At 38.1% G+C, this 12,880-nt stretch overlaps 1 protein-coding gene across 1 annotated transcript in view; it reads left to right on the forward strand.

Moving 5' to 3' along the window:
• Positions 1-12,880, forward strand: part of Vps41 (VPS41 subunit of HOPS complex) — a 157,741-nt gene that overhangs the window by 29,606 nt on the left and 115,255 nt on the right. Inside the window, exon 4 of the mRNA XM_005071807.4 lies at positions 3,902-3,979. Coding sequence (XP_005071864.1) covers positions 3,902-3,979 — 78 coding nt within the window. The remainder of the gene's footprint in view (positions 1-3,901; positions 3,980-12,880) is intronic.

Genomic DNA, 12,880 nt, shown 5'->3' on the forward strand with positions numbered 1-12,880 from the left:
TGATGTCTTAATGATTTGGACCAGTCCACCCTGCTTTCCTCCACTTCCCACCTTTCATCCCGCTGTAATTATTCAGTGCTCCTTGTTAGTCAGCCTCTCCAGCTGTAGCACCTGCCTTTTCTCTTGGGCATGAATTAGATGGATCTTTCATCTGTGTAAAGCTGCTTATAATTTCCTGTCCCTTGTTATGGAACTTCATGCCGTTGAGCAAGTTGTTTCTACTCTGGCCTTTATTCCCTGTCTGTGTCTGCTCTCTAATTCTTCCTTCCAGGTTTGTCACATAACCCTTCCTAATTCTGTGGCTCTTAGAGGTACTGCCACTTTAAACACAGTCTTTACATTTAATTGCAACTTTTTATATCTGTCTTCCTCAATACAGCAATACCTTTATGTTGCATTTGCTCATTGTCTAAGTACATTATGGTTATTTTTGTGAGCTTGTTGAATGAACATTTGAATACATGGAATGGAGAGCCATGTTTGTCCCTTTGTTAACATCATACATAGCCGATCGACCAGACAGCCTGATAGTTGGGAAGGATTGTCAGTGCTGACATTTAGAACACAGACTTTCAGTTCAGGCCCATATTTTTATTAAGAGGATTTTGATCAAGTTGATAGCATTGCAGTTTTTATTTTGCTTTGTTTCTGCAGCTTTAAGAACTGAATTGTAGGCACATGTTCTGTCTCTCACCTACCTCCAGTTTTTGGGACCTAATTTCTCATGTGTATCTGGAGGTTGTCCTAGGGGCAGTACTGTGTATATTATAAAACACTTTGAGGAAGGGCTGAATGGACATGCAGTGTGCTTTCTTTCCTTGGTGACTCCACAGACTTGCTCACTTTATCTGTTTCACCCACATAAAGTTCAGTTGTGCAGTGGAAGCCCTGCACTTAGTGGATTAAGATGTCTACCCTTTATAAACAAAGCACATTTCTTTAATTAAACATTAAAGAGGACATTGATGCTATATTTATGATTATACATCCTAGATTTTGCATATTTTCAGATTGAAAAAAAGCAAAATCTGATACCCAAGAAACCCAAGGAGTTAAAAAAGTATTAGGTTTTTGAGAATTTAATAAAATATGTTTTAATTATATTTACCTTGCTCCCCCAGTTCTCCCTATTCCCAGGTCTTCCCCATTTTCCACATCCACCCAACCTGGTAGCTTTTTTTTTAACCCATCAAAGACCAAATTGTGCTGCCCAAATATTGTTGGGCATTGTGGCTTTCCACTTGAGCATGGTCAACTTACCAGGGGCTGTTACTTTTCGAGAAAACTGATTTTTCTCCCAGCAGCTAACAATTGCCGATAGACCCATGACAAGGGATTGTGTGCCCAACTCCTATCTCCATAATGGGGTTTGGTGGGGCTTGGGCTTGCACAGATTTTTGTGCATGCCATTGTAACTGCTCTGAGTGCAGATATACAGCTGCCCACTGTGTCCAGAAGACAATGTTTCCGTGTAGTCATCCACTACCTCTGCCTCTTTCCTACCCCACTTCTGCAGTGATCCATGAGAGGAGGGTGGTATACATGTTCCTTGTAGGACTAAGTGTTCTGTGCATTCTTGTGCCTTGACCAGGTCTTACTGCATTTTTTGTTTGTTTATTATCTGTGCATATGTGTGAGAGAGTGTATATGTGTATATATAGGCATGATTGAGCCATGGTATGTGTATGTAGGTCCGAGCACAACTTGGAGGAGTTGGTCCTCTTCATATGCCATGCAGATCCTAGGGATTAAACTCATCTGTCTCAGCAGAAAGCACTTTGACCCAGTGAGCTCAGAAGTTCATGGTTTTTAATGGCTAGAAGGAAAATAAAATTTGAAGGATTTGTTCTTGCATTCTGTCATATTGTGGACAATTTTGTATTTTGTATTTTTGCTGCATTTTAAGTTAATCAAAAGCATTAGCAAAGGAATATATGAATTATCCATAATTTCAGTAATCAAATAAATATGATCAACAAATTAAATGTTATTTGGAAGGGCATTTAGTTGCTTTCTTCCAAGAGGATTTAGCATTCATTTGCTGTTCTAAATGGTTAGATGTTTTCTTGAACAAAGGATAGTTTTTCATATAAATACCAGTAATTTTTTCATAAATTTATTGTACCTTTACATAAAAAATGTAAAATCAAAATTATATTTTACTTATCTATCCTATGTGGATTAAAAACGGCAATTTTTCAAAAAAAGAGATAAGGAATTGTATTTAACCTCTGAATTTTTTGTAAAATAAAATGCAGTTATTTCTTAAAATGGCCTTTACAATGATGCCACAGAGTGACACAATATTACTGCATGTTTAGGATCCAAACTCCCTTAGTTTTCTAACAAACTATATGCAGAATTTATGAGGAGAATCGATACTGTGAGATACTTGGGGTGCAGTGAGCTTTTAGGACCCATTCTTTTACCGCAGAAAGCCATCAAATGGCATATCACTTGCCTTTGGTTAGCATTTTATGTGGCATCTCCTATTCAGATACAGTCAGTGTCACTCTAAAGATAAAATTACAACCATTTGGGTCCTCTAGTTCTGATTAGAATGTTCTTGTGCTTTGGAGAAAGCATTCCTGCGTGGTTTAAATATTCAGACTAATTTCCCACCAGGATCACCTCTTCTCCTTTTCTCTTGCAGCGCCCAAGCCTCCTGTTTGCACCAGGCTTGCTGTCTGCCCCGGATGACTAATCGTCATGGCACCTGGTGCATTCAGGCAGTCCTGTGCAGCGGAATCGTCATCCCTAGTTATGTCTGCACACCTGATGTTTTATTAACCAGTATTGATTTTTTTTACCCAGGGGACTTTTTTCTTCCTGAAAAAAGGCAACCTTGCAGGAGTGAAAGGCATTGCAGGGGATGAATTTCTAATGAACCCCTTTTCCCCCTTTTGTGGCTCCTCTTTAATGTAGCTTCATATTTTAAGTGCCGGAATTGAAATTTCATTTTTAGCAATTCTATTTTGATAAATCCTTTCAAATCTTGACTTTCTGTAAGGTTATTTTTTAAAGATTGTGCTGCTTGACTGAAATGCTTAGTAGTGCCTATGAATTTGAGCATTTCATTATAGGTTGCAATGAAGCATGCTCGCATGCAGTGAAATACAGAGGATTTTGGACTATTTGAGTAATGCTTAGAGAAATGAAAAGGAAGAAAAATCTCATGTCATATTTCAGGTAGTCCTTAAGTTTCTTCTGGCTTGTTTAGGATCAGTTCAAAGGAATAAAGAAACAGTGGAATGTATGACCCAGCCTGATATCATAAAGTGAATATGTAGCTCAGCAGTTATTTAGTGACAGGAAAGGATTATTTTTGCATTGGAATATAAACATTTATGCTCAGTGTTATGTGGTACCATTCACAGAGATATTTTGAAGCTGATGGTACAAGAACATCTGAGGTTTTTCATGCCTCAATATGGAATGGAATTTTCCATTCAGAATCAATTCTTTATTGTTGTTAAGCATTTTTCCTCCATTGGACTGAAATGCTGGCCTATATTTCCACAGGTAACTTAAATTAGGGAGTTTCTTAATCATTTCCTTTCACTTTGGGTTCAGCTGTAGCATGGTTGAGCTTTTACTGCTGCATTTTTAATTTACTGCCTCAGTCCGTCAGGCATTGTGTACAGAGTGGGCACACACCATTAGTTGTCAGTAGATGAGGGTCCTCATGAGTCATTTTGACAGCCGGCTTGCACTATCATGGTAAATAGGCCTGGTTCTGTCATTTCCCCCAAGCTGGAGACAGGCCTTTTTTAAGGAATGCGTCTCTTCCAAGATGTTGCAGATGACTACACATTAAGTGTTTTCACTTTGAATAGGTTTATATTAACAGTTTACTAGTACACTGTGTATTCATTAATTGCCCTCTCTGCTTTTCTTACAGTTTTTGGCATTGGGTACACATTATGGCAAGGTTTATTTACTTGATGTCCAGGGAAACATCACTCAGAAGTTTGATGTAGTAAGTATGTGGTGTAAAATAATGTACATGTTAAGTGTCATGCTAAAAAAATTGTGATTTTTTAAACAGTTGAATAGTATAAGAAAGTACTAATTAAATTAGAGTGCTAAGAGTATAGTCTAAAATTTATAGTATATGCCTCAAGTTTTAAAGATGAACTAGAGAAAGAGATCTTTGTAGATACAAGTATACATATATTAGTAGTTTTACTAATGTGTTTGTACTTATATACTATTTGTATAAATTTATCTAACTACAGTGTTTTGGTTCATTATAGGCATTCATTTGACTTTAAATGGAGCATTAAAATAATACAAATGTGTATATATATATTTAATTGGCAATGTTGAATGCCTAGATCAGTGGTTCTCAACCTTCCAAATGCTGCAACTCTTTAATACAGTTCCTTATGTTGTGGTGATCCCCAACCATAACATTACTCTGTTGCTACTTCATAACTTATTTTGCAACTGTTGTGAATCATAATGTACATATCTGATATCCTGGATATTTGATATTTGACCCCCAAAGGGGTGCAACCCACAGGTTAAGAACCACTGGTTTAGATGAACTGTTATTAAAACAAAAAAGATCCTGCTTTTATTAGTGAATAATGCTAATTTATATGCTTCAGAGTTTGTGGGATCCTTTGTGCTTGAACCTCTCTCTGATGTCTGAATTGTCTTGCCATCTCATTGAGTTGCCAAATGTGATTGAAGTTTGCCAAATTGTGTTGGTGGATCAGTTTATCTCTTCTAGTGTACACAGTTCAGATATTTTATGTGAATATTTTTGGCTTACTTGATTGGGACTTTTGGTATCAAGGATGAAGGATATGTGTGAAGTTTGATTTTTGTGTTTAATATACACCTTAAAGATATTTGTAACTTCTGTTTTTTTGTGTGACTATGAAAATCTAGGGTGAAAAGATGATTATTTTGCTGGGGGTTGATGTTAAGCTTTTTTAGATTTATTTATTTTTGTGTATGAGTATTTTGTCTGCATGTATATATGGTCATCACCTGTGTCCATGGTGCATGAAGAAGTCAGAAGAGGGGCCTGGATCCCCTGGAACTAGAGTTATAGAATATTGGGAGCCACCTGTGCATGCTGTGAACTGAACCCAGGTGCTCTGCAAAAGCCGCAAGTACTTTTTTACTGCTCAGCCATCTCTCTAGTGAGGCCGGGGGAGGAATGACAGCTATTAAATACCAATAGCAAAAACTCTCAGCTCTTGTTGTAAGACCTATTATAGGACACTGAAGTTTCTAAAGCCAACATGTGATACACGAGAGGAAAAGGAATGTAGCATCCAGAAAGGGAAGTGTGCCCTCTCATTGTACTGCTCCTGCAGGGCAACTGGCATCTTTTGTTTTCTGTTTTCTCTTAGTCATCCTATTTTGCCAAGAGGAATGTATTCCTTACTTTCACTCCTCTATTCCTTCAGACACTGGCTGTACATTTTGGCAATGTAAGTCATTGGTCTTTCCATAGTGATATGTTAACATGAAAATGCACATAAATAGTAGCTGTGTGTGTGTGTGTGTGTGTGTGTGTGTGTATGCATATTCTTGAAGTGAGGGTGTTGGAGCATCACATACATGACTTCCCAACTTTAAAAAGAAAAGTTTGCTTGAACAGTCTCTTAAGTCTTTAATATGCATTATTTAGGACGCGTGTTTGCTGTGAGGTTTATAGTCATATACTTTTGTTCTGTTCAGCATGTGCCTTCAATTCTGTCTTCTGTGAATCAGTGACATGTTAGCTATGTCCTCCATCCATCAGTTTTTAGGTTATTAATGATCTCACCTGCAAGACTATCTGAACTTCTGGTTTTAGGCCCTCTGGCTTCTTAAATCTTTGAAAGATAAGCTTCTATGGTGTTTGTTGCTTTGTTTGCTGGTTTTTCCTCTCTTTTGGTAGATGAAGATGATTTGATGAGATTTTTCTTTATTTGTTTATTCTCTCCAAGAAATTTAATAGTCTTTCCTGGAAACATTACTTGTACAAGAGTATGCCTTCTTGATGGTGTTTGTCAGATTAGAATTTTAAGTGTCAAATTTCAGATGGTCATTATATTTTAGCATTTTCATATCTGTCATGAGATTTGTATTTCCTGTTTCCTCTGCTTCTAATGTGGTTGATTTGTAGGACTTAGTGTGCCTCTTCTTTTAAAAGCCGCCCTTCTATTTTGAAACCATTTGTTAGCACTTGAATTTCTTCAAATGTAATAGTTGCCAATTTTTACATTGTTCTGTATTATTATTTTTTTTAGGTAGATCACTCAATAATCCCCGCCATCACTCTGTGTACTTATATGTGTTATAGGAAGGCCAGGGGAAGGACTCTAGCTCCTCCTGGAATGCTGGAGTTGTAGGTGGCAGTCTAGCCTCTGGCCATAGTTATTCTAGAACCCTTCTCTTCATTAGCAAGATAATAAGAGAAAAGCAAAGATTTTTAAGAAATTAGTGAATATCTTTGGCTTGATTTTTACCTGTAGGTAAAAAATAATGTAAACAAATTAAGATCAGACAAAACACTAATTTGTTATATTTGTATAACCTTTTTTACTTTCCTCAAGAAACAAATGCATTTTCAACCTCTTCATTGCATTGGTACTTGTGATTTCAGTAGTGGAATAATGAAGCAGTGGTGGTGATCCTGTTGGCCAAGAATGGAAGTATGAAGGAATCATTTCTAAAAATGTGTCTAAGGTGATTCAGATAATTAGAGCTGGGTAGTGCCATTATTCCAGAAGCTAACTTTCTCTTACCTATGTAATATAAGAAAACTGAACAACTCCTTCTGTGTTTTAAAAGTAATATTGCTTCTGCCATTAATACCTCAAGAAGAATAATGTTGTTGGTGGAATCTACTAAAGCTGAGCAAGACTGCCTGATAACCCAGCAGCTGCACTTTGAAGAAGTTCATTTCAAAGACAAATGCATGTAGCACAGACATAACATAAAACTGTACATAAGCAATGGCGTAATTCATGACAACCTCCAAATGGAAGCAACTCAAATGCCCACTTGTAGTAGAAATGGATATGTACATTGTGCTATATTCTGAGCAACAAAATGAACAGATCGTTAGTACATTTATACAATAGCCAATGAAGCCAGATAACCAGGGTTACTTTTGAATTCCTGTTTGAAATGTATGATTATAAAATACCATTATACTTTCTCTAAAATGACCCTCATTTTCCTGTAACATATTCATTTAAAATTTACCATCCAAGTACTTAAACAGTGATCACATTTTTGTGTCATTTATGTGTTGAAAACTTTAGAGCATTATGTCACGTCAAATAAGTATATTTTTTACATGTTAGTAAAAATGCAAAGACTTCATTAGTCAAACCAAACTTCTATTGTTTACCAAATTTTTATGTTTTTCTTTCTTTACTAGAAGTAGAAAACGACAAAGTTTTACTGTGTTGTGTCATGGGATGAGATGTTAGGCTAATACTTTAGAAAAACGTGATTACTGAAGAAAAGGATAAAAAAGTAAACAAGAACTTTAAGCACTTTGATAAGATTGACAGTGGTTTTAATGAGGTAAGGATTTTACTTGAATTCCAGGTAGTCTGTTAGTATTTCTAATTGCTTTTCATCTAGGGTTAAATTAACAGCTTTTGATCCACAGTTGCCAGTCTTTGGAACTGTTCATGTTCATACACTAATGAAAATCCATCTTCAAAACTTAACTAGTTTGAAATTTTTGTTGGTTTTGTTTCTCGAGACAGGGTTTTTCTGTGTATCCCTGACTGTCCTGGAACTCGCTCTGTAGACCAAGCTGGCCTTAAACTGAGAGATCTGCCTGCTTCTGCCTCCTTAGTGCTGGGATTAAAGGTATGCCAGTGCCCAGCTGAAAATAGTTTTTTTTTAATTTTCCAGGAACATGGATGAAAATCATCATACCAAGTTAAATTAGTCAAACTCAGAAAAACAAAATATTGTATATTTTATCATATTGAAATAGATTTAAATTAAAAAAATAACCCATAGGACTTGAAAGCATCAGGGGATCTATTTGGGAACAGGGAAGTGATCAATGGGAAAGGGTGAGGAACAAGAGAGGGGAGCAGTGGGGTGACTGCGTGCTGGCACAGCCTTATCTGATGGGAACGGTAAAAGTCATAAAGCCAGCACAGCTGCTTGACAGTGATCCAGCAAAACTGAACCCAGTGATGGCTTCTGTGCCACCATTGGTTTTCATCTCTACCTTTTGCATACTTGGGAGACTTCTAATATTTGTACAGTTTGGGAATATTGGATTGATGGAAAATTTCTTATGAATCACTTAGACCGTCTCCCAGGAATGCTGCTTCTAAGCTTCCCCAGGACAGTCCTGAACACACTATTCCCTCCACTTTAGGGACACATCCTTATCTAGTTGAATGTCTTCTTTATGCCTTGGAGGCTGTGATATATGTAAAGAAGCCAGAGGTCTCTTTATTAAGCTATGAGATAGTCTTGAAAAATCTGTCTCTGTACTTACACAGGAGCAAGATATTAGAAATAAACTCAAAAAGGTCGACAAGATTCAGTGTACTAGCGGAGTTGGCTACAGTTCAGATTGCAACCCTCTTCTCACTGTACACTCAGGCAATGGAGTGGCATATGCAGCAACAAAGTTTGATTAGCTGAAGTTACCTCTGCCCTGTACAGAGACTTAGATTGTTGGGCAAAGATGTAAAAAGATGGTAAAAGAATGAGATGTCAGGACCTCCCTTTCTTAGAAAAGTTAGCTCATGCAGAGCCAATGTAGTGTCATATGACCAAGGAACAACAGAATGCCAGGATTAGACATAGAGACAAATTCTAAAAATACATAAAATGTAAACATTGTATTATGCCAGAGTTTGAATAATAACTGAAGCAGCTTTGTCCTGAGGATATTTCTTTGGCACTCTAACCATTAAGGGTTAATAATACACTGCTTGGTACATGGCAGCCTGCCTGGATTAGCGAGATTTTGTTTTGGTTTATTGTTTTTGTACTCAAAAAAGCTACCAGCCTGAGAACAGGCTGTCATATGCCTCTAGATTCTTGAAAACTGGGTTATGGAGTTAATGAGTAAGGATGATTATAAAAGATAATTCTGTTTATCAAGGATGTTAAAAGTTGAGGGAAAATGATTGGAAATGATAACTCTGTTATATCATAGTTTATTAATAATGTCTAAATAGTGAGCAAGAGGAAGTGAAACCTATGTCCAAAACCAAAAATGGTATGATCTGTGTTTTAGAACAACATGAATGTATCTGTACTTACTAAATTCTGTGTAAACAAAGAAGCACTCTGGCTGCTAGTCAGTCAGGCTGCATGTTCCTCCCGACCATCATCATCTGGCTCATTCTGTCCCTCACCTACTCCTTGCAGCCTCTGCTGGAACCTGTCCACCGCTGGGGATGGCTTCTGGCAGTGTGCAAAATACACTGTCACAGTGAAACCCTACATTTTGCACAATAAATGTATGCTAATAAAATGCCTCTTTTTATTAAAAAAGTATTTTTAAGAGTATAATATAATCATTAGTCCATTTCTTCCTTTTATTTTCTCCCCCAAACCACTTTCTCATATACCCTATCCATTCTCTCTTTCGAAATTCATGGCTTCTTTTTTCCTATATTGTTGTAATTTTTTTTGTGTGTAATATGTATATTCCTTGTGAGATTGCCTCTATCCACGTTGGTGTGTCAGCTGCTATTGTCATTGTTAAGATCTTGTGTAGGCTACAGAAACTAATCAAAGACCTTAGTGTGAATCCCAAAACACGAAAACTGCTGGAAGGAAACATGACTAGTACCCCGCAAGATAGAGGTATAGGAAAGAACTTTCTGAATAGGAATCCATTTGCCCAGGAATGAAGGTTAACAACTGACAAGTAGGATCTCATAAAACTAAGACGTTCCTGAATAGCAAGGAAACAACCAAGTGAAGAGGAAGCCTATGGGGTGGGAGAAAAATCTGCCAGCTATGACTGTTACGTAGGATTGATAGCTAGAATGTATAAAGAACTCCAAAAACAAAGAGTTCAGAAACAAATTAAAAATGGGCTATGAATCTGAACAGAGACTTCAGATTTATTTTTCAAAAGAAGAAATAAGTGTGGCAAAATAAAAAAAGTCTCAAAAAGTGTGCAACACCCAAGTTAGAGAAATGTAAATGAAATATCCTCTTACCCAGCTGAAAAACACATGCTGGTGTGGATGTGGTAAAGGGGAACCTCATCCACTGTTAGTGGGATTGCAAACTGTTGTAGGAATCTGGAAATCAGTGTAAAATGTTCTAGAGAAACTGAAAATAGATCTGTGATATGACTTAGCTATACCACTATCATAGTTGGCTCTCAATTGTTGTGATAAAGAAGATCATCATCAAAAGCAATGTAATAGAGGAAAAAATTATGTGTCTTATAATTTGCAGTTTATAACACGAAAAATAAAGGCCCAGAGATAGAATTGGGGTTCAAGCTGAAAATAAGAAAAGCAAAGCATCTAGCCACTAGCTCCTACCTCTGCCTCAGACTGAAATGGCGATGCTGGCTCCGGGAATCCTCAGAGTCAAAAGCTCTGAGTTCCTGTCTCCTCCTGCCTTATATTTCTTTCTCCTCCCAGCCATATCCTCCTGTCTGTACCCCTCTAGTGCTGGGATTAAAGGCATGTGATCCCAAGCGCTGGGATAAAAGGTGTGAGCTCTGTTAATCTTCAGTCTTGTGTAGCCCAGGGTGGCCTTGAACTCAGAGATCCATCTGCCTGTCTCCTGAGTCCTGGGATTAAAGGTGTGTGCCACCACTGCCTGGTTCTATGACTTGCTAGTATGGCTGCTGAGATTAGAGGTGTGTGTCATCATTGCCTGGCTCTATGACTTGTGGCTAGCTTTGCTTTCTGTACCCTCAGGCAAGCTTTAATAAATCATAAATGATATATCACCACAACAATCCATCACTCAGGGAAGCCAAGGAAGGGACTCAAGGCAGAAACCTGAGGGGAAGAATTCAAGCAGAGACAGTTGAACTTACTGGCTCACTGGTCAGCTCAGCTGCTGACTGGCTTATTCCTCATGGGTTGCTTAACTTGCTTTCTTATACCAACCGAGGAGTACCTGCCCACAGGTGGCATTGACCCAGTGAGCTTGGCCCTCTCACACCAATTATTAATCAAGAAAAAAATGCTATAGACCTTCTCATAGGCAATGTGATGGAGGAATTTTTTTCAGTTGTGGATCTTCTATCCAAATAATTCTAGCTTGTGTCAAGTTAACTAACAAACAAACAACACAACCAGTTCTTGGCACGTGCCCACAACAGCAATCTAGGAAACACACTTCACAGAGATAATAAAAGTTAATAGAAGAAAGGCATTTTAGATACAAAGGATATGATGGAGCACTTAGGAACAGTCTTGCACATACAACAATCAGATAAACGTGGATAAAAATAAATACAGAGAAGCAGCTAGAGCTCAGATTGGAAAGGTGCATTCCTGGCCATGGCCAGGTTCCAGGGCTTTTCCTTCCTCCGAACACATGCATTGTTACCATTTTTCTTGGAGTGTGGTCCTTCATCTTGCCAGTTACAGCTCCATGTTCCTATATAAAGTCCTGGAGGGTGAAGGTCAAGTCTGTCCTGTACTTCTCCATCTAGCTCCCACTCTTCTGGGGCCATTCAGTGCCCAGTAAGCATATATTGGTTGATAGTACCATGCTTTGTTTACAAATATGAAGCTAGTTGTCATTATGTGACCTTTCAGTAGCCACCTGGGAGTCAGGTCTTCCTTGTCTGTGTATCATTCATCACTAGATTTCTCACTTTTGGTTTTTTGAGACAGGGTTTTTCTGTGGCTTTGGAGGCTGTCCCGGAACTAGCCCTTGTAGACCAGGCTGGTCTTGAACTCACGGCAATCCACCTGCCTCTGCCTCCCAAGTGCTGGGATTAAAGGCATGTGCCACCACCACCCGGCGATTTCTCACCACATTTATGATCAGTTTTTTTCTATTTTAATGCGCTATAGAATGAAGTGTATCTCCTCTCCTAATTCATATTTTGAAGCCCTAATCTCCATTGTGATGGTGTTTGGGGATGAGACCTTTGGGAGGTGATTAGATTTAGATAAGGCCATGGGGATTAGAAACACCAAAGAAGTCCCATATGCCAGAACTGAAAAACCTTTACTGTGTAAGTTGCCCTGACCATAGTAGTTTCCTAGGGTACATCTAGCTGACTGGTATAAGCCATGAACCTTAAACCTTGCTGATTGGTTTTTAGCAACTTGACACAACCTAAATATACCCGGAATGAGGGGTATCTCGATTGAAGAATTATCTTCATCAGAATGGTCTGTAGGCAAGTCTATGGGGCATTTCTTGATTAGTGATGATGTGGTTGAGCCCACCTCAATGTGCTACCTCTGGGCAGGTGGTCCTGGGTTGTATAAGAAACCAGGCTGAGCAAGCCATAGGAGACAGGCCAATGAGCAGTGTGTTTCTATGCTTCTTGCTTCAGTTCCTGCCTTGAGTTTCTGACCCGACTTCTCTCAATGATGGACCGTGGTATGGAGGTGTAAGATAATATAAATTCTTTCCTTCTCAAGTTGGTTTTGGTCAGTATTTTATCACAGCAATAGAAAACAAACTAGGACACTAGTCAAAATAATAGTTTTTGAAAATTTCAGATATTCCTCCTGTCTACACCCATATTTCCTCTCAAATTCAAGGCCTCTTTTTCCTTGGTTATTTTTGATACATACACACACACACACACACACACACACACACTCATATGCACACATACACACACAAATACCACCTGCAGAGTACTATTAGTGTTGCTTTTATGTATATGTTTTTAGGGCTACTTGTCAAAATTTTAATATATACACAGGTCTTTTTT

This window comes from Mesocricetus auratus, unplaced genomic scaffold (assembly GCF_017639785.1).
Source record: "Mesocricetus auratus isolate SY011 unplaced genomic scaffold, BCM_Maur_2.0 Super-Scaffold_100013, whole genome shotgun sequence".
Taxonomy (NCBI): domain Eukaryota; kingdom Metazoa; phylum Chordata; class Mammalia; order Rodentia; family Cricetidae; genus Mesocricetus; species Mesocricetus auratus.